The 23,892-nt window shown below is 37.4% G+C and overlaps 1 protein-coding gene across 1 annotated transcript in view; it reads right to left on the minus strand.

Moving 5' to 3' along the window:
* The window catches only part of LOC127626153 (cyclin-dependent kinase-like 5), a 62,287-nt gene that overhangs the window by 32,910 nt on the left and 5,485 nt on the right, over nt 1-23,892 (minus strand). The window contains 3 exon segments of the mRNA XM_052101736.1: nt 1,455-1,575; nt 1,839-1,975; nt 3,152-3,197. Coding sequence (XP_051957696.1) covers nt 1,455-1,575; nt 1,839-1,975; nt 3,152-3,197 — 304 coding nt within the window.

A 23,892-nucleotide genomic window follows, 5' to 3' on the forward strand; every position in this document is an offset into this window, starting at 1 on the left:
TGTGTGTGTTAAATCTAAAAAAAACGTCAAAACGCATTTTATAATGCTAAAATGCTAAAAATGTGATTGCCATTATGTAGACTTAGAGTTTATAAATGTCAGCTCTGAGTGAGTGCAAATGTTTTTTATGGCTATTCTTTCTTGATCTAAATCTTTCTTGTTTTCCATTTTTCCACAAATTGTTCATTTAATTGTTTCCCAAAAGAAAAGCATAGATTGTTGAAGTTATCTTATTTTTAATCCGTTCTTGGTAATGTTTTATGTATGTGTCATACGTGTTATTTTTAATGTGCATTTTAATTTATGACTAATCGAGTACTCGTTTTGTGAACCATCCTTTGCATGTTGCCTGTACGGCTGGAATTGCGCTGACTGCCCCCTACTGCGTCAAGGTGGTCCATCAAGCTTATTCCTTATTTCTGAATTTAAGTGATTAATTGAGCAAATATGTTTTACAGGTTATTTTTCATGTAATTAATCACACTATATCAACACGTTAAATCAACTAGATACCAAACAGATAGTACACTATCCAATTGAATACCTAATGATCTGTTAAACCACAACAAAATTAATTTACACATTTGGAAGAGGCTTTTGATCCAAAGTGACTTGCATTGAAATCGGAAATTGGAGTGGTGGTGTTGTAGTGGGCTAAAGCACATAACTGTTAATCAGCACATAACTGGTAATCATAAGGTTGCTGGTTCGATCCCCACGGTCACCACCATTGTGTCCTTGAGTAAGGCACTTAACTCCAGGTTGCTCCGGGGGGGATTGTCCCTGCAATAAGTGCGCTTTGGATAAAAGCGTCTGCCAAATGCATAAATGTAAATCAAACTATTCATTTTATCAGTGCATGCCAGTTAATGTAGAGAAACCCAAATTTAAAGGAATATTTCGAGTTCAATACAAGTTAAGCTCAATCGACAGCATTTATGGCATAATGTTGATTACCATCTATTAAAACTCATGTGTTATTTGAGATGCAAAGATCTTTAATTCGTCATTTTAGGGTTTGTTTACATCACATTGTCATGACAACGAAGTTGTAAAACTGGCTATAACTTTACACAGAAAAGGTTAGTAAGCAATTTGATCACACTAAAATCATGTTCACACATTCAGTATATTTAGTTTGTGTCTTCTGGCTATACTTTTGAAACAGTATATTAATGTTTATGGATCGGTCCCCTTTCACTTCCAATGTCAGTGTCTCACTGTAACCCAGATTTCTGCTTATTTGAAAGAAAAGGAGGGACGAGTCGAAATACATTTTTGTGGTAATCAACATTATATTACAAATGCTGTGAATTGAGCTTATCTTGTACTGAACCTGGATCATGCCTTTAATATAATGTATTTGCTATCTATTTACAGGCATAACCTGAAATCTTGTGCAGAGAAATGAAGATTGAAGTCTACAAACAAAATTGTGCGATTTTCAGTCTTACCCCTGTGAACGATCTCATTCTTGTGGCACCAGTGAATTGCTTTGATCAGCTGTAAGATGTAACTTCGTACTTTTTCGGGTGGTGCACCATTGGGCAATTCTTCCAACAACTCCAGCATATTCTAAAATATATAGTGAAACAAAACATCATACTTTAAAACTTGTGTATTGTCTTTAGCCTATATATATATATATATATATATATATATATATATATATATATATATATATATATATATATATATATAAATGAGGCCATAAGCAATTACTTAACAGTGTATTCAAAAATCCCATGAAATATGATGATATGACTATTTCAGTTTTCTTTGACGTGTTGATGTTTTTCCTATAAGCCAACTGAATAAGATGTCTGTTTAAAGCTGACCTTTTCCACATATTCAAACACTAGATAGAGTTTCCCCCGTCGACGGAAAGCCTCTTTCAGTTCAACGATGTTGTCTTGCTTTAACGTACGGAGCATCTTGAGCTCTCGCAACGTCGTCTCTTTAACTTCCTCATTCTCTGTGGAAAACAAATGTTGGTCAGGCAACATACACGCCACTTTCACACATGAAACCCGTTATATTGCAGTAAATTGTTGGATTGCCTTTTCTGTAACTGCTATTCACAGACGCAATGGCTTTCCGTCGTCCTTTTATCCATTTTTCTACCATTTACACATTGGCACCAAATATGCTATTAAACTCGGAGATGTAGTTATTTTATCAGTCAACAAATATCTACATTCGCTCAGGGCTGGATTCATTTTAGGGTTAGGGATACCTTAACCTAACCCTAACCCTTAACCCTAACCCCTAACTTCTCAAATCTGATCAGAGTCTAAAAATATTCGTTATCGTACCCTTTCGACAACGTAAATGGCTACAGACAAAAACTGGGCAACAAACACTAAACGACGGATTATTCCGGTCAGTCCGATCAGATCATAAAGCACACACCCTTTCTAGGAGACGTGACAAATGTAAACAAACATGGATGTACGGGAGCGCTGCTCTTGTCGTTGGTGTTACTCCGTTCCAAGTCCCGAAAGAAACGGGCCAAACGGATTTAGTCGGATCGGTGCGATCTTGGGTGGAAACACAGAGAATGTGACATGAGTTGGAGTTGAGTGGCATAGCGCTTGTTCGCCATTTCCGTTTCTTAACGGCCCAGTTTCTTGGATTTCCACTGGCTCGAAAATATCAAACATGTTTGATATCCTCCGACTAGATGGAATCATCTCACTGTCTGTCCAATTTGACTCTTTATGATGATTAACTTACTGCATTCAAAATAAATGCAAATATTAATTCACAAACAGCCAGTGTAAAGGAGACGGAGTCCTGTTCGTCCCATTAAATCATATATGTTCCAAATCTAAAGAAGCCCAAATCTAATTTTGAAAGAAGTGTCCATTGACAGCAGTACTTTTTTGGAGCTCCAAAAGAACCTGGAAGTGTCACTAATCTGACATTAGGAATATAAATAGATACAGCCATATATGATTTGACTAATTTAACAATCATTGGGAAAATGGTCCATGTACAATAAATAATCATCCAAATAGACCCTTGCAGTTTGCAATAAATCATGCACATTATTCTTTGACATAACCATAGCTCATTTCTAAGCCACCAAGCAGAAAATGACATTGATGAAAAAATATCAAGCATTCGGTTCAGTCTAGCAGTCTTTTACCTTCGCTGTCCTTGAACTTCTTAATGGCCACAAGCTCTTTTGTCTCCTGCAAAACAGAAATGTAAATTAGTTTGAGCTCTTTCTCAAACATGAGCTTTATTAGCATGCTGTTAATGAACTGAGAATTGATGCACAATATGATGCATCAACTCTTTACAACTAAAGCCTTTTGTTCCATTGTAAGTGCCTCACTGTAACCTCGATTTTTAATTTATTTTTTAAAGAAAAGGACGGACGAGTCCAAATAATGTTTTGTGATAATTAACATAACCCCACAAATGCTGTTGATTGAGTTTAACTTGTACTGAACCCAGAATATTCCTTTAATTAAATGTATATTAGAATGCATTGGTGGTGGCGTAGTGGGCTAAAACTGGTAATCAGAAGGTTGCTGGTTCGATCCCAACAGCCACCACCATTGTGACCTTGACCAAGGCACTTAACTCCAGGATGCTCCGGGGAAATTGTCCTTATAATAAGTGCACTGTAAGTCGCTTTGAATAAAAGCGTCTGCCAAATGCATGAATGTAAATGTCTTATTGTTAGCTGGAAGTATTGAAAGCAAATATTTAACCATGTGTTTCACCAGTCCTTGTAGTGCAGAAATGTTCACCCACTTTCAGTCACACAGAGTCCCTGTTATCTGTGGTGTTGGGTAAAGCCTCCTTTGCCTATCTTTGTCATGTAGAACACTCATTTTGCATAGTGAAAGTGTTAGTATGATCATGCCAGCTGCTAAAACCAATCCATTTATCACAACTAGGTTATTCTGTCAAATCAACCAAATTTCAGAAACTTCCCCGGCTGAAATGTCTGATTTTGTTAACACTTTTTCTGAAGAAAGAAAAGCACGAATGATGATAAAAGCCAACATATTGAATGCCATGGACCAGCATTTACAGAGTAATCCATTGGGTAAAAATGATCATTTTGGCGCAAACACTGTCCATTGAGCTTAACCTAGAACATTCCTTTAAACCACTATACAAACCTCCAACTAGAACATTTGATTGTCAACTCTTGGAACAAATCCATGCACCGCCCAAGCTCTGAAGATTTAAGTAGACCGCTGAGACTAGCGTGTGAACCAGCTGCAATTAGACTGAAACAGAATCCCAACTGAAAGTCCCACAACTGGGCTGGATACCCAGTACTGCAATCCCAGAGCCTTGAAGGCTTCCTCATTTATCTCCTCTGTCATTTTCACTTCAAGCACAGCTTGACAAGAACATATGAATCACAATCAGAAATGATGTTGGGCTGGATACAGGAGTAGCTTTTCCATATTGAGTGACCAGGGCCACTGCATTGGGTTTTTACAGAAATACCTGGCCTATTTTTCCACTTCCTTCCCTCTACGCTTTTATTATAAAGGACTAGGCTACTCAGACCATGGCTTTAAAGCCCTTTAATATTAAAAGGATTTTATGAGCATAGTGCAGTGGAAAAATATTCTGATACTCTCTTTTTCCTCTCAAGACAAGACCCATTTAAGGGTTCTTCAACTTGAACTTGCAGGAATGCAGAATATTATGAACCGTGTGATTTTGGGGAGACTGGAGAATTGTAGGGGTGGGCATTGCGGTTCTTTCTCCAACGATTCTCCCTCAATCCACAAAAATGTAGAATACAGTCCACAAAAAATCTTTATCGCAAAAGGTTATTTAAATTTATTTATTTATTTGTTTTTATTTGATCACTTTTTCTCCTAATTTGGCATGCCCGATTCCCACTACTTACTAGGTCCTCGTGGTGGTGCGGTTACTCACCGCAATCTGTGCATCTTATCACGTGACTCGTTGTGCATGACACCGTGGAGACTCACAGCATGTGGAGGCACCTGCTACTCTCTGCGATCCATGCTCAACTTACCACGCGCCCCATTGAGAGCGAGAACCACTAATTGTGACCACGAGGAGGTTACCCCATGTGACTCTACCCTCCCTAGCAACCGGTCCAATTTGGTTGCTTAGGAGACCTGGCTGGAGTCACTCAGCACACCCTGGATTTGAACTTGTGACTCCAGGGGTGGTAGAAATTGGTTCTTTAATTGTTACAGAGAACTGATGACACACTTTTTTTTTCTTACTAAATCTTTACTTTTCTGCTGTGGAGCTGAATCGTGACCGTGATGTGTGATTGAGATATTCAACTCTGATATTCCCACCTCAGACATGGTCCGGAATGCAGCATTAATATGTCAACATGTAGTTAAATATAAAACATTGTCAATCTTTTTGGAATAATTATGTACTTTATATTTAAAAAAATGAACTCTTACCTATGGGTCATTCCATGAAATCGTTGACTTTTGTGTCCCTCATTAACTATCTACAGTCAGGGCTGGACTGGTAATCTGGCATACCGGGCATTTTCCCGGTGGGCCGACACACTTTGTCAGGGGCGGGCTGGCCATCGGGAGAACCAAGCGGGCCAGTGGGTCGGCCGTAAAATGGTCCAAATGGGCCGCGATTAGCTAAAATTAGCCGCGTTATGCAGAACTGACAACAAAACGATATGCAGAAAAGGAAAACTTTTGGGCCAGTTCTATGTTTAAAATCCCGGGACGATTTCTCTTACTAGTCCAGCTCTGTGTACAGTAAACAATGACTTCAGGCGTGGTCACATTTACCTCTGCACGGCAAGAAAAAGTCCCCTCAATAAGATTCAGTGCGATCGTGAAGTTCTTCGACCATGGAATTTCGGTGAGTAAAGGTAAATGTAACCGCGCCTGAAGGTGGCAAATTCATTCACAATAATTTACAGTCTTGCTGATTCCCATTGAGATGAATGTATTTTACCATCAGAATGTTGCCGTGCAAAGGTAAATGCGACCTTGCCTTTAGGCAATTTTCTTCATTAACTTTATTTTTACATTTATTTATTTTTTCTCAGTGTCTTTCTCTACGAAGATGCCTTTTGGCCTGACCCTAGCCCAGTGTTCTCAACTTCTCCTTTGGGTATTAGCTAATATATATTTTGATTAAAAAAAATTTAAGGAAATAAAAGCTTGTATTTATTATTTATTCTCTTTTGATTTTTGTTTTAGTGGACATAACCTATTTTGTTAAAACTTAAAATGGTGTCCCCAAGTTAGGTGTCAACACTGTTATTATTATAAATTTCCCTTATCAAAATAATTTACAATTCCTTCAAATATGTAAATAAAGAAATAAAACTCTGTCATGACATCATAATCCACTCTGGATGTGAACTCCACAAGTACATGTAAGTGTCTCCTCTTTTTCTGGTGTCCCAGCCTGCTCAGGTTGGTCAGTTTACAGGTTTTAGAGGAGTATTAATTAAATTATATCAATCAGAGGAGCTTTTTTCTCAGGGCTTTTACTCTATATATATTTGGTATGCGAGTAAAATAATATTTAGTGTATTCTACTTGAGACCTTTCTGATATGTATGATGTTTTGACCATATGATTGTCAGTATGGTGTACGGTAAATAATCATATTTCGTAAGTTATGTAAACTGAAACACTTCATATCTAGAATGTAAAAATAGAATGTCAGTTTTTTGTTCAACCAAAATCCCAATAATAACCAGAAAAAATGAAGAAGAATATTTGGCGCATTTGGTACATTATGCGGGACTTTAAAGTATAAACAAGCCAGAAACACACAGGGGACTCTTATTTTGAAATGACTAAATTATAACACATTTTTGCAAATGACTATCGGCACCGATTAATCGGTAAAACCAATATATCGATCTACCTCTAGTGTATGCCTGATTTATTTCCTCTCTGCATGGCAGACAACATGCATAATACCCAATAGTACCAAAATACAACATACTTTGAACTCATTTATAGTGCTGCAATAATTAAAAAAATACTTTTGAATCCATTAATTACATTGCCTTTATTTATGAAATGTGTCCTTATTTAAAAAACAATTTTCTCAATAAACTAGCATTTTGGCTGTGTAATCACAGAACGAGTGCCTACGGCATAAAAATAATGCAGAGGTATTATATCCGCATTGAAACCAAGAAGTGATCAAGTGTAATCAGTGACTCACACAATTCAGAATCTTCTATTTTCCCCCTAAGATTACATTTGTACTCCTCTGACAGTTAGTTTTAGGGTTGGGGGTTTGGGTTAGGGGCTACAGTTAATAACATTTTACTGCATTACATCATTTACAGCTAAAAACCACTTTGGTGCCCCCTCCTGGAAATTGGAGCTCTAACATGCTCTTATGTTCAAAAACACTACCCACTTCGGCCACTGGGGGCAGTGCTTTGAATATCGCTAAGCACATTTTAGCTTTGAGTTTAGCTCAAGAAAAGTCAACCTACTGTTTCTGCATTCACTGTGAGAAGTGTCTGAATATGTGATCAACTTTTAGTATTGCTAACATTAATACAAATGTTGGCATCTGTTTTAACACAGGTTGGTACAACTACACTGTTGAAAAACAGCATAGATCTTATGTCATTTCGCTAAAGCTGATGCAAACTTTAATTGTTCGTGCTGCTAAGACAGGAAACAAAACATCTTTTATGCCACGCCGAGTTCCTGAGCTGGCAAAATGTCTTTGTTTTGATAAAAAAAAAAAAAAAATGTTTAAATGAATGTACCCAAGCCTCCAGCAGAAACAGAGCAGTTCACAGCTGAAGTAAATGTGATATCACCTCAATTCAAGAGGTATTTATTAAATAGTTATAGGTATTAAATCCTCGTACATTTGTGAGCTCATGCTTCAGGGAACTCTACATGGGACTGTTTTTGCCATAATGGTGTGAGAAGTCAAATATTCTAGACACAGGATGCCAATGTGCTTAAAGCCCAATGTATACTTCAATCAGACTTGAACGCTAGATGAAAAACAACAGTAGACTAACGTGGAAACAAGAACAGTGGACATGCAAGTCAAGAGCGTATGTAGGAGGTCAAGAGATACCTGCATTTGTACCTTTATGGGTCTAAACTCTTGAAGATAAATAGTCCAGTCTCTCATAGCGGTCGTCACACGCGTGTGCCAACTGCCTGTGTATGCGCGCACAGTCAAATGGAGTATACTTTGAAAGGCTACTGTTCGACTATACGCAGATGTGAAGCATTCACGTCAAAACCAAAGTCTACTTTCAGTGTAAGTCAACATGTAATGGCATCTATCTATCTATGATCTGATGTATTGTCTAATGAAACAGAATATTCAACACCAACAACAATGCTTGCTTTCATATCGCTAAAACAGCCAACTTTAAATGACTGTGTTTACTTTTGGCAAGATTTTAGAAAGGCTTCATTACCTACAACAATAGTCTAAAACAATGCTATTTAAATGTTGGTTAATATATGTTTCAGCCCCAGAAGACATGCCCACAGACCACCCACAGTCCATGCACTTACTGTCTGATGCTTATTCCACACAAAACAAACAAAAAAACACCTTCTATATCTAATGTAGCCAGGAGTTTTTCAAAAGGGTGGCAGGGGCAAGCGATCAGTCTGTGGTGGCACAGAAATGTTCGGGCAGCATTTTTATATCGTCGGACTGTTGGGGTGGGGAGTGGGGGGTGGATACAATGACACCCGGGACGGAGAGGTTTGGTGACATTGGTGTGCGCACATGTTACGTTTGTACAGAGATGATTTCACCTCTAAAGGAATTGTGCCAAAAAATTACAAAAAAATTACTAAAACAGCAATTGCGAATGGGCTGGCCAATGGGGGGGACAGGCTTCGGTCCATGGTGGCCAGGACAATGGCAAGTGCAAATGGCCATTGGTAGGAGTGTTTGCGCTACTGTGGGTGTATGAGCGCAAATGAAGTGGCACAAATCACAAATGGCCATTGGTAGGAGCGTTTGTGCTACTGTGGGTGTATGCGCACAAATAAAGTCACGCAAAGTGCAAATGGCCATTGGTAGGAGTGTTTGCGCTACTGTGGGTGTATGCGCGCAAATTAAGTGGCACAAAGCGCAATTCAATATTTTCCAAGAATTTGGTTATTGCTCAAGTCCAAATTCATTTCCTGTATTTGCAGTTTGGAGATTTCACCAGCAGGTGGTAATAAAGTTCATTTCCAAATTCTGTAAGTATCAATCACTGTTTATACTAGCCATGATTTGTGTGTCAGTAGATGAAAAGGATTAATAATAATTACTTAATTTAATAGCTCATACATCCAAATTCTGACGAGAATCACATTTTAGGTGTGCATTCTGTAATATGGGTTCCTTCCTTCAAAGACGATTCCAAAAGAGAGTTAAGGACACCTGGCAGTCACACATCCCAAAAATTTTCCCCAAGATGGTGGAAACAGAAGGTAACTATAGAAGGTAATATAAAAGGAGTGTGTCGCTGTCATAGAAATATGCCTGAGCTTCATCAAGGATGCAGTTAATGCACAGAAGAACGTACTTTTCATTGCATACAGTCCATTTACACTAGCAATGTCTTATTATGAATGTACTGTCTTTGTTTACACTGTTGGTTCTTGAGGGATTGGAAACGTTGAAGAACTGGAGAAGAAACCTTTTGCACGGGCGATTTTTCCAAACCCACTTGCGCCTAGACTTAGCGCATGCTTACTTGAAAATACCAAAACTTCAAGGCCATCCCCATTGACTTCGTGCTTATGTCTTAAGGCATTGCATTGCGCATAATGCTTATGCTCTTAAAATAGGGTCCTATGTGTGTTAACATGATTTCAGTGTGATAAAATCACTTCCCTTTTCTGTGTAAAGTTACAGCCAATTTGACAAATTCGTTACCATGACGCGGTAATGTCAACTAACACTGAAACCCTAAAGTGACTAAAGCTGGTGATTTAAACAACATTACAGCTCAAATATTACATATATTATAACAGAAATATGTATTTAAGTGCTTTTATAAAATGATAAGCTTCCCATTTCTACCTTTAAACACTCCAAAAATTGGCTCCATTTACAGTAAATGTTAGTTGCATGTTTAGTTTTTTGTCTAAGTGGGCAGTTTGGCCAGTGTGACCTACACTAGTCCAGACCTTTTACATGTGCCTTACTAGGTTAATATAAAGCAAATAGGGTCAATTTTGAAAAGTCTGATGTTTTGAACAACATTTTGTTTGTCGAAGCAGATTCAGCATGCTTTTATTGGCACGAATGCTCAATTATTTGACCTTCCTGAATGATTATATAAGACAAGTTGGCAATAGAGTATAAAGCATTGCATGTTGTCTTTAAAAGATCCATACAATGGAACCAGAGTGTCCCACACATTGATTGTGTTCCATCGACTACACATCCGTTGTTCTATTAATAACACAGACGTGTTTACATTAGACACATGGCGAAGCAGCTTAGCCTTGAGAGCCACACAATGACACAGGCGCGTGGAAGTGCTAAATAATATCCTTTAAAGGGGTCATTAGGATCCATCTTAGGCCTTCATCATGTTTTCAATTTATGACCACTAATGCCTGCCGCTGGATTAAAAGCACCATTTCTGCTCTTGAAATAAGTACTCGGGTGACAGAAACAAACACTTTTTCATTTATAACAACATGGGCCCGTTTGCTGGAGGAAGATTAAGCCTGGTTCCACACACACACACACACACACACACACACACACACACTTAATTAATTATTGCGGCACACAATGTAATTTGTGTTTGCAAATCTGCCCCTTTAATCCGTTTGTCCCACAGATATTTCGATGACTTGTTTCAATCATTGTCTTTATAATCCCGGTCTTTTATATGGATAAAAAAAAAATGCATGTTTTAAAGAAATAGTTCACCTAAAATGTAAAATGACCATCATGTCTTTACAAATATGCTGTTGTTGTTTTTTGTGGAATGCAAATAAGAATCAGATTGTCTGTGGTTAATAGTCAATGTTCATTTTATGGAGATGATAACATTTTAAATTAATAGTACAAAATATTTTTTTGAAAGAATGCTTGTGTATAAACAGTATACGTTTATATCTACATGTATGCATTATCTATTTTGAATAAAATTGTGATTATGTCTGTGTATACGTGTGTATGTATATATATATATATATACACTCACCTAAAGGATTATTAGGAACACCTGTTCAATTTCTCATTAATGCAATTATCTAATCAACCAATCACATGGCAGTTGCTTCAATGCATTTAGGGGTGTGGTCCTGGTCAAGACAATCTCCTGAACTCCAAACTGAATGTCAGAATGGGAAAGAAAGGTGATTTAAGCAATTTTGAGCGTGGCATGGTTGTTGGTGCCAGACGGGCCGGTCTGAGTATTTCACAATCTGCTCAGTTACTGGGATTTTCACGCACAACCATTTCTAGGGTTTACAAAGAATGGTGTGAAAAGGGAAAAACATCCAGTATGCGGCAGTCTTGTGGGAGAAAAATGCCTTGTTGATGCTAGAGGTCAGAGGAGAATGGGCCGACTGATTCAAGCTGATAGAAGACCAACTTTGCCTGAAATAACCACTCGTTACAACCGAGGTATGCAGCAAAGCATTTGTGAAGCCACAACACGCACAACCTTGAGGCGGATGGGCTACAACAGCAGAAGACCCCACCGGGTACCACTCATCTCCACTACAAATAGGAAAAAGAGGCTACAATTTGCAAGAGCTCACCAAAATTGGACAGTTGAAGACTGGAAAAATGTTGCCTGGTCTGATGAGTCTCGATTTCTGTTGAGACATTCAGATGGTAGAGTCAGAATTTGGCGTAAACAGAATGAGAACATGGATCCATCATGCCTTGTTACCACTGTGCAGGCTGGTGGTGGTGGTGTAATGGTGTGGGGGATGTTTTCTTGGCACACATTAGGCCCCTTAGTGCCAATTGGGCATCGTTTAAATGCCACGGCCTACCTGAGCATTGTTTCTGACCATGTCCATCCCTTTATGGCCACCATGTACCCATCCTCTGATGGCTACTTCCAGCAGGATAATGCACCATGTCACAAAGCTCGAATCATTTCAAATTGGTTTCTTGAACATGACAATGAGTTCACTGTACTAAAATGGCCCCCACAGTCACCAGATCTCAACCCAATAGAGCATCTTTGGGATGTGGTGGAACGGGAGCTTCGTGCCCTGGATGTGCATCCCACAAATCTCCATCAACTGCAAGATGCTATCCTATCAATATGGGCCAACATTTCTAAAGAATGCTTTCAGCACCTTGTTGAATCAATGCCACGTAGAATTAAGGCAGTTCTGAAGGTGAAAGGGGGTCAAACACAGTATTAGTATGGTGTTCCTAATAATCATTTAGGTGAGTGTATATAAACAGTGGTTCCACGTGTTTGAAATGAGTTTAAATAAAAACTTAAAATTATGGTAACACTTTATTTTAGGTATCATAAACTAGACAGTAATTCATAGCTAATAATTACACTTGCATGTGACTAGTTATGGACTAGTTTGGCATTATAAAGTATTTATTAAGCCTTTATTGGCAAATTTCTTATTCTTGCTTTCCAGCCCCTTTACATTTGCTTTCGTCATAATTAATTTATTAGCAAAAATCAAAACATATCAATAGCAATCTGTGTGAATGTGCATATGATAAACATATGTGGCTTATACATATACAATATATGTAGAATGCATTTAATATTTTAATAAAGTACGGAGGTTTAGGGGTTGGTGTGCTGTGTCTGTGGGACTCTAAATAAACACAATAAACATGTTGATGCCCCCTATACTGTAAGGTAATATTTAATTAGGGGTGCAAATAGCATCTAACACTATTTGCACCAAGCATCAAAAGTCTCTGCCTTCTACATTTATTTTATACTTATCATATGCACATTCACACAGTGTAATAAGAACCTATAAAGGAAGTTTTTTGCACCTTACTAGCTATTGGTGTCTTTTGTTTTTAGCTAATAAGTTAATTGCTAGGAAGAATACGAATGTAAAGAGGCTATTAGACAAGGGTAAGAAAGCAGTGAACAACGGCTTAATAAATACCTTATCATTTTAAACAGATCCTTAACTAGTCCCTTACAAGTCCAATTTTTAGCCAATAATTATGGTCTAATTTCTGATCCCCAAAATGAAAAGTTACCAAAATTGCAATGTAATTTCAACAAGTAGAAAGAACCTATTAGTTAAACCCAATTAAATTAGACGTGTCAATGTAATTCAAATAAATCTCTTTTATTTCTTTATGTACTAATGCGTTAAAGTGAATGTTAGCATGCTAAGTAGATGCTGGTTGGAAGCACTACAGAGTGTAGTGTAGTAACTATGTTATGATTAGCACAGCATTTGTTCAACAATGAATGTTCCCACGGTCACATTACTATGAATGTAAGCGCAGCATATTTCTAGCGGGAAGACTAGCAGCTGTACATCATCACACCATTAGCTGGGTAATTCCCAGCCAATCACATGTAAGCCGTTGCTTTATAAGTCTGCTCACAATCTATCACATTGCTGTTTCAGTGTGCTAACGCGGCAACCTCCTCCACCCCACCACCACCAATTGAGTCCCGTCCTGCACGGGGGTAGGCTCCTCGCCCCTGCCTCCTATCTCCGGCAGGATATGACAGTTCCGAGTACTACAACCTCGGACCGCCAGACGGGGCCTACGCCAAAGAGAGAGAGACATTACTTTTCTGTTTTATATTCATCAAATAAATGTCATCTTCAATTTCACTCAAGTCTGTGAGTCTTCCTGATAGAAAGGGCACAGACATTAAGGCACAAAATTAAGGCAAAAAAAAAAAAAAGAGTCCAAAATGACTAAAATCCCAAAAGCAGTTTAGTGTGCAACTAAAATACCAATAACGATTTGGTAATGCTGGACTTTTAACTACAAACAAGCTCGAAATACACCAGGAATTTGGCTGCGTTACAATACTCTATTTGCAAGTATTTACCAAATTAATCTTTTTATAGCCGTATATATTCACCAGATGAGGTTTATTGATGAGGAATTGCAACAAAACAACAACAAAACCATCAGCAACTACAAGCAGAGGTTTTTTGCTGATAACAGTCGCAACTATCGGCACAGATTAATCGGTAAAACCGATATATCGGTCTACCTCTACTTGAATGTTATTGAATGGAAAATAGCTTTCTTGAAAAACCCCCCTTTTATATATTAATAAAAGCATGTGGGTTTAGGACAAAATGAGGTTGAGTAAACGATGAATCCATTGTCATGTTTGGTTATCTAAGCAGTGAACAGAATCAAAGCAGCACATTTGAATGAATGATCCTGCTATCCAGCTTCACAACCAAAATGTTATCTTTCCAAATGAAACGCGACCCATCTCTACATCTTCACATTTCTGTCACACACAATCTCATCCACGGTTGCCTTGCACAGTCATCTCAACATGGCCCTCCAACAGCGGCGTTCCCACTCAAGGTGACCGATTTAATGCTAATGCACATTCACGTCCCCTCTTCCTCTGCCCTCAACTCGGCTGATACGCTATAAAATATAAATATTCCTCCCAACTAAAGGGAACAGGCTTTTAAATTCAGATGATCCCTGTCACTTACAGGACCACACAGGCCTTGCATATCTGCGAACATCTGAAGAGAGCATATAAAGCATCCTTATCAAACGAGATCTTAAAAAATGAGATGTTCAAATGCTAATCAGTGTGGGTGTGATTGCACATTGCTGCCGCCAGCTTCAAACATCTGATGTTTTTTTCTCACTCATTTTAATGAAGCAAGCTTGCAAACAAAGTATGGAGATACTAAAGGACCAGACTAAGGACTACTTAGCCCCACCAATAGCAATTAAATATCTCGAGAATAGTTCACCAAGAAATGACAATTCTCTCATCATTTACTCACCCTCAAGCTGACTTTCAAACTCTTTGAGAGCCACTGACCTATAGAATATCGCGATACAAATAAACAATATGACACACAAGATACACAAAAAATGTCCAAGCTGACTGAACAGCAGGTCTTGCTGTTTGGACACACACAATGGGCCTTTCATGGCTTCTTCTCTCTGAGATAACATCACTTGGGCAGACTTGAGAGAAACAATAAAGAAGCCAGAGCCAATAGTCTGAATCAAGAGCTTTTTTTAAGGTTTGGTGGTACCGTTTCCAAAAAACATAATGAATGTATCTTGCTTCACACAGAGTAATAATGGTAAACAAATAAAATATAAATGAGTATGAATTAGAGGTTTGCAACCTGACCCGGGCCAGATGGGACCAAAGAACCCGCCAGGTTTGGGTCAGTTTTTCAAGTAGGACTTTGGGTTTGGGTTTGAAATCAATGAAAAATAAACATTCTTACTGAACTTGTTTTGCACATGCGCTCTCACTCCAAGACACGAGTGAACGGACGAGTTAGGGGCTGTTCACACCAAACGTGAATTTGCGCACAAATTTGCGTTCTGTTTTCACACGGTTTAAACGCATGCTTTGAACCGGCACGTAATAAAAGTTAAAAAGAACTTGACACCTGCGCTCGGATTCATTCTTTGCTCTGCGTCTAGATTTTTCTTAGCAAAGTTGTCACAAAGATTCAACAATCTGAACAAGTTCAGGCTGCATAAAGGGGACTGTTGCATTGTTTCATTTTATTCCAGATTGTTCTGCACCAAGTGAAGCTTCATCAAATAAACGTTAAGGCAATGCTTTTTCCCCCTTCTGCTCTAGTGTACTAAGGGGATGCCATGCCTTGTTAAAACTGTATGTTTACTGTTTCAATATCGTTACAAATGTTGCCTATGTGCTTACATAAATTACAGCCTATTGCAACAGTACTTGCTAGGAGAAGAAATTAGATAGTAAGCGATTTTGGGTCGGGTTCGGACTTCAAATCTGACGGTATAATTCGGGCCGTGTAGGGTCGGCCCACACACTCTCGGGTGCGGGTTGTTTTTTACCAATATTAATCAGAAATAAAGAACTTTTAACACTAAACAAGCCTGAAACACACTGCGGATTCTTATTTTGAAATGACGGAGACTTGGTTCAGTTACAAATCTCTATTTTAAACATTTACCAAATTAAGCTTTTTTAGCCTATATATTATTATTGTTGTTCACAATATACGGTATGAAGTAAATGGTGACGAGGGACATTTCCATACAGTCAGTTTTTTCATTGCATGCACACTTCAATTTAAAAACCGTAATTATCAAAGGAACACAGGCTTGACACAGATTAATCGGAAAAACAACAACGATATATCAGCCTGACACTGATTAATTGGGAAAAACAACAGCGATATATCAGCTTGACACCGATTAATCGGGAAAGACAACAGCGATATATCAGCCTGACACAGATTAATCGGGAAAAACAACAGCGATATATCAGCTTGACACCGATTAATCGGGAAAGACAACAGCGATATATCGGCTTGACACTGATTAATCGGAAAAACAACAATGATATATCAGCCTGACACTGATTAATCGGAAAAACAACAATGATATATCAGCCTGACACAGATTAATCGGGAAAAACAACAGCGATATATCGGCCTGACACAGATTAATCGGGAAAAACAACAGCGATATATCGACCTGACACCAATTAATCGGGAAAGACAACAGCGATATATCAGCCTGACACAGATTAATCGGGAAAAACAACAGCGATATATCGGCTTGACACCGATTAATCCGGGGGAAAAACGGTACATCGGCTTGACACGGATTAATCGGGAAAAATGATATATCTTCTTGACACCGATTAATCGGAAAAAACGATATATCTGCTTGACACGGATAAATAGGAAAAAACAATATATCGGCTTGACACTGATTAATCGGAAAAAACGGTACATCGGTACCTCTACTTTGGCCCCATTCACTTCAATTGTAAATGCCTCACTGTAACCTTGATTTTTTTTATTATTTTTTTTAAGAAAGGAAGAAAGAGTAAAAATATAATATTTTTTAACCAACATCATGCCACAAATGCTGTCGATTTATCTCAACTTATACTGAACCCAGAATATTCCTTTAAGACCATGGGCTGCATGTATAAATGCACAAATGGGTTGTGTATATGGGAAGGATTGTATACTGTATCCTGTATATACTTTTGGAAAATTGGTATGTACTTGCATTGTGTTCTCCATATATTCATTGCTTCATCTTGTATTATATTCAGTTGTAAGTTGCTTTATATAAAAGTATCTGCTAAATTAATAAATGTAAATATGAATGATAAATATGGGATGTGGGCTGTATTGTAAGTATTAAATGTATTGAAAAATTGAAGACAAAACTTTAAATTTAAATTTCACTTTGAGTTTATTCATATATGTTCAAAATAATTTAAAAGCATCAGACAACTCTATATAACACCTACATTTGCAATCAAATTAAATCTAGTTTCATAATGAAGTAACATGGTCTTATTTAAACATAGGATACTGTTTTCATCAGGTATAAAGCAAAATGCAAGTCTAGTGCTATTCTGATGTGTGCTCCCCTAACTAGTGCTACTCTAAATGTCTGTAAACAGTTTACAGGCATATTTCAGTCGCAAAGAAATGATGGGTGAAAGCGAAACAAGAATGTCACTCTTGCTTTCAGATGCAATTTTCAATGAATTTATAGAAGGAGAGAAAACGCTGACTGACCAATCACTAAAAGCACAAGCCCAGTTTTTGGTTTTGGCACACACTGAGGAGTCTACCTCCTGCTGAATTTATATTTCCCATTATCGTAACAATGATTCATGGGATCCTGCGGAACAACGTAATTGTGCATGAAATTTGAACGACTTCCTACATTTCCAGCACCGACTCTCGGCTATTTCAAAACAAGTTGATTATTTAGAATGTCTAATAAACATTATATTATAAAGGGTCCTTTGATTAAGGGGCAGTTCCATATGCTATCACACAGCCCTCAATGAAACTATAAGACGTGTGATTTTAATGCATGACATTATGTTGCATTTAAAGTTTTGTTTTGGGGTTTAGTTTTTAAGCCTTCCAATGGTATTCGTCCTTTTTGACTGAAATACATTTTCCTCATTTAATAAAAATGGTTTAGTTTATCTGAGCAGTAAAAGACTTTGTGACTTTTCCTCCATTTGGCATCTGAACATACAAAAAAAAAGTAGAGATAAAAGTGACACCTTCGTTATTAAGATACAAAAACAGGGCCTTTATTAATCTGTTAAATTCAATCAATAAATCAGCCACAATGCAGAAATAAAACAGACAGAAATTACAGGGTGAGACTCTAAAACATCCTCAGTGCAAAACATACAAACCCACACACACACACATAAAAATGAACTGGTGAGACTATAACACACGTCTTTTTTTACATTTATGCATGCAAAATAAATGTTTACTATAGAAAGTTTGAAATTGCAAAATGTTTATTCTGTAGTATTATACTCTTATTGAATTTTCAGAAATGTTAATTTTCTTGACATTATTATGCATTTACTTTGAGTTGTTACATTTTTATGTTTAAAATACATTTCTGGTAGAAAAATGCTTATTCTGTGTCTTTTCTTTGTAACACCATGGTCAGGTTTGACTGCAATAATAATGGCATTAAATGCAAAAACTGACACTTCAAATACATTTTTAAATGCTAAACTTTGACAAATAATAGTTTGATAATGTCTAAATATATAACCAAATGCATATCTTGTGATAAAATATAAAATTAGGTTACAATAAGTCATCAGAGTACACAGTATGTGTCTACAGTCATCTACTGGCTGTTACTGGCATGACATGGTGTTCAAGTCATGATATTTATATTTTGTTCACCAGATCTGCCTCCATAGGAGTGGTGGTGGTGTAGTGGTCTAATGCACAAAACTGGTAATCAGAAGGTTGCTGGTTTGATCCCCACAGCCACCACCATTGTGTTCTTGAGCAAGGCACTTAACTCCAGGTTGCTCTGGGGGGATTGTCCCTGTAATAAGTGCGCTGGATAAAAGCATCTGCCAAATGCATAAATGTAAATGTAAATTTATGTCACATTCTCATATTTTCTTCATGTTTCAACTTAGAAGTGTAGGATCTGATTTTTTATTTTTTTTTCTCAAAATTTTGCAACATTTGTATATGCAAATTAATGGTAAAGTTTTCACATTTACATGTAAATAAGATCAAAATAGCAAGTAATTCTATTGTTCTTCAGGGAAGTATAATTGGATCATCATCATAAAAAAAGGGTTGCATATCTGACCTTTCTGGTCAAAAATGACCACGAATACCAAAGGGAGGTGCCATTTTTCAATACCACAGGAGCGTTTAACGTCATTCAAGCTAGCCAGCTCATCAAAATATTGTCATTTATTATAATAATCACTTATACATTTATAAAAACTAACCTAATCTACTTGAAGAATATAGACAAATTATATACTATCATTGCTGTCTAATAACTGGCAATACGTTCCTTCTGTCCTAATCAATCCTTTTTTGTTCTCCATTTATTAACAAAAATGATCAAACCTTACTGCAATAAATGTCCAATTTAGCTTAACACATAGTGGAGTGAATAAAAGGTGGTTCAAAAGCTGATGAGATGCGGGTATAGCAATGAGTATGATTAAACAAACAAACATTTTCAACTTCCTCTAAAGTGGTTTCTGGAAAGATATATGTACTTACAGTTATAGTTACAGATAAGAACATGAATATTGTTGATGGTATCACTGTTAACTCAGAGGTGTGCGTGTGTCGAGGTCAGTGAAATCTAAAGTGTAACGAGTCCTAACAATTCAGTTGCACTGTACTGTCATTCATCATTTAGCCAGGCCACACTGCTGCTGCCTGCCCAAGCGTGAAGACACATCCTGGGCATGCAAGCATGACTCAAATACCAACAGCATCGAGGACACATAGAACGGGGACTATAAAAATACCCTTAACAAGCAGATAGATTTAATAATGAAAAAAGACATTCACAAGTAGCTATTTAACATTTCTATCTAAACTTAATTCGTCTTTATTTCTCAATAAAACTACTAAAAGGCATCTGTGTGGAACATTATCTAATCAGCAGTCTGATTATGCAATGGTCTGACTTCAGATTTACATAAATGTGGGATATATAAAAGGGGAGGGATCATGTCTAAAATCAGTAAAATTACCCTCTAAATACTTTGCATATGCACTCTGTGCCATTGTTTCATTTAAGATCCAAAGTATTTTGAGTAATGCACAAAGCACTATAGGGGTGGGTAAAAATATCGGTTTTCCGATGCATCGCAATCTTCATTTGAACGATCTCGATATCGATTCTTACATTCCAAGATCTATCCGTAACCCTCTACTACAATGAGAGGAAATCACTTGCATTTGCATATTTTGTGCTGGCCAACTTAAATGTATATATTTGGCAAATGGCTGGTAAATGTTTAATTTCACTCAGCAGTAATTGTGTTGTATAGTGGTGAAGTATTCAGCAGCGAGATCCTTTCACTGCGTGTTGAGAATAAAAGTTTGGTTTGACTCTGTGTGTCTAAAGACGAGATCCATGCATTAGAGTTAGACCAATATATCGGTTTGGCCGATTAATCGGTGCCGATAGTTGCTTTTTGGAACTATCGCTTATCCGTGTTCCTCTGTGGCCGGTGCTATTTTGATTCAATAATCAAGTAATCTAAATTGAAGTGAGGTCATAGAAAAGAAATGCTCCTATATGGAAACATGGCCTATCAGCACATACATTGTGCCTCCAACTTCATATCTTGTGAATAATAATAATAATAAATGTAAGCGCAGCGTAGTTCTAGCGGGAAGACTAGCAGCTGTACATCATCACACCATTAGCTGGGTAATTCCCAGCCAATCGCATGTAAGCCATTGCTTTATAAGTCTGCTCACAATCTATCACATTGCTGTTTCAGTGTGCTAACACGGCAACCTCCACCACCCCACCACCACCAGTTGAGCCCAGTCCCGCACGGGGGTAGGCTCCTCGCCCCTGCCTCCTATCTCCGGCAGCATATGACGGTTCCGAGTACAACTCCCTCGAATCGCCTGACAGGGCCTATGCCAAAGAGAGACATTACTTTTCTGTTTTACATTCATCAAATAAATGGCATCTTAAACCTCACTCAAGCCTGCGTGTCTTTCCGATAGAAACCTTTTTCTCATTAAACCTCATTTCGTGAAATAAATACACAAACTCTTTATCTGTTGAACACTGTATATAGGCTATAAAAAGCTTAATTTGGTAAATAGTTAACTATAGAGCATTCATCATTTCAAAATAAGAGTCCCCTATGTTTTTTGGGCTTGTTTACAGTTAAATGTCTTACATTAAGCAACAAATCTTCTTTTTTTCTTTTTTTTTTTGGAGGTGGAATTTTGATTGAACAATAAACCAAATCTGGGATTTTATACATTTTGGACTCTTTAGCCTCTATGACTGTGCCCATTATAGTATAGTCATTTTTAACATTATTTAAATCTAATTTACATTTACATTTATGCATTTGGCAGACGCTTTTATCCAAAGCGACTTACAGTGCACTTATTACAGGGACAATCCCCCCGGAGCAACCTGGAGTTAAGTGCCTTGCTCAAGGACACAATGGTGGTGGCTGTGGGGATCAAACCAGCAACCTTCTGATTAACAGTTATGTGCTTTAGCCCACTACGCCACCACCACTAATTTAAAAACTTTCATCCAATTAATCGGTTATCTGCCTTTTCCACCACCCTAGTAATCGGTAAAAAAAAACTATTGGTTGACCTCTAACATGCACCCAATTTATCATTGAATAATGCCACTTTTAATACCCTTTCTGTTCTTTACAGTCAGTTGTTGATAAAAAAAATTACAAATAAATAAACATTTGTTTCTAAACACGCAAAGCAGGGATGAGATAGAGCCATTTGAGTCTCTCTCATTAACATGCGCTCATTTATAGACGCTCTTTTCAGAAATGCCGATTTTCTTAAAGAGACAGTACCGGTTTTTATCACGTGTTCAACAAATCATTGTAAATACTTGTAAATAGTACAAATTATGCAGTTAAACAATAAAAATTTTACAATATATTATCATATTTATTGATTGAATTCATGGATTTGTTCATTTTTAAAAAGCTCAAATGTGACCAAAATAATGAAAAACTAATAAAATATAATAAGTACAATTAATATTTTCATAATGTAGCTAGTTAGAAGGTCCCCTGTATAATTAACAGCTAGTAGAGAATTAATTCATATGTAAGCAAAAGGGACATTATAACTGAAATATAACTATATGAATCAATATCAAAATCGAATCAAGAGCTTGTGAATCGGATTCAAATCGAACCGGGAAAATCTGTATCAGTAACCAGCCCTGCAAACCACATCAATGGGCTGAATACAGTACTTTGGAAGGGCGTATATTAAGTAAATATATAATCCAAGGACTAGGGATGCACTGACTCCGATACTGAAGCTTTTAGACGAAATGGGAATAGGTCCAACAAGCCCGATCCAAATCCGATACCGTGTGTTAGTCATGTTTGTTTCTGTCAAGCTAAAAAAATGACATAAAAGAACCATTAAAACAATTGAAGTAGTTCATATGACTCGTGCATTTTATTCAAAGCCACTTGAAGATGTGCGATTGCTCTGTGAATCACAAAAAGCTGTTTAATAGTAAACATATAAAATGCACACGTAGCTCCAGCGCGTCAGTGAATGTTGCTGCTCTGTTTATACACACACACACACACACACACACACACACACACACACTTGCGGCTATTTTTAGCCTTCACGCGGTGCGCAACATTTGAACGCTACTCATGAACAACAACTCCGATGTAGATGCTCAATAGTTTGGTTCACTTATAATATGCATTTAGAACAGCACCGGAGGTGCATTTGACCAGAATTTGAATAAGAAGAGAATTAAACTACTGTGAACTTGCCTACAAACAGACACTTACATGATGTCCTGGAGAGTTCAGAATGTCAAAATAAAAGCGTGAGGGTTTAAAGGTTAAAGGTGCACGATTGAGATATATTACTATATATTACTATTATAATATATTATTATTTGTTTACAAATAATAATAATAATATTTAAGTTGAATGGGTTACAAAAAGTGACAGTGTGAATGAAAATTGAGCTGGTGTCTTACAACTAAATTGAACAAAAAAGAGATCTGAGTCCAGATACAAGTTGAACAAATTTTGCAAAAAACAAGCAAAAAAAACTTGCTTTTCCACTGAAGACTTGAAGACTGGAATTACTGTTAATTTTGCTGCTACATTATCCAGTATACTAGTGTGGCAGGGCGGAGGTTGGGGCCGGGTCGTGATCCTACACACCGGTCCCGTATTAGGCTAATTATGGGACCGGTGTGTAGGATCACGACCTGGCCCCGCCCTCCGCCCTGCCACAACTAGTTAATAATAAAGTGTTTCTTATTAAGCGATACATTTATATTGAAAAAATGTGTAGTTAGAGGTTTGTGTTTCTTTACATATTAATGAGTATTCCCAATTAGTTCCACACAATAATGTAAAGATATTCCAAACTGATTATGCAAATAACAACACAGGTATTGGATCAGGATCGGTATCGGCCGATGCTGAGATTTCCGATATCAGAATCGGAAGAGAAAAAGTGGTATTGGTGAATCCCTACCAAGGACTAAGAGCGAAGAAATCACTGCATAATGTATGATACAAAATGCCCTGCAACTCTTTCAAAGAAAGCAATTCCTATTGGATGAAAACATGTCTATATTTACCTTATTGTGAGTAAGTCTAGCAATGTTCGACTGTCTGAAAAAGCCTCTTAAACAGTGAAGCAAATCTGCCAACTAGGCCACACAAG

Source organism: Xyrauchen texanus, chromosome 32, assembly GCF_025860055.1.
Source record: "Xyrauchen texanus isolate HMW12.3.18 chromosome 32, RBS_HiC_50CHRs, whole genome shotgun sequence".
In the NCBI taxonomy this organism is placed as follows: Eukaryota; Metazoa; Chordata; class Actinopteri; order Cypriniformes; family Catostomidae; genus Xyrauchen; species Xyrauchen texanus.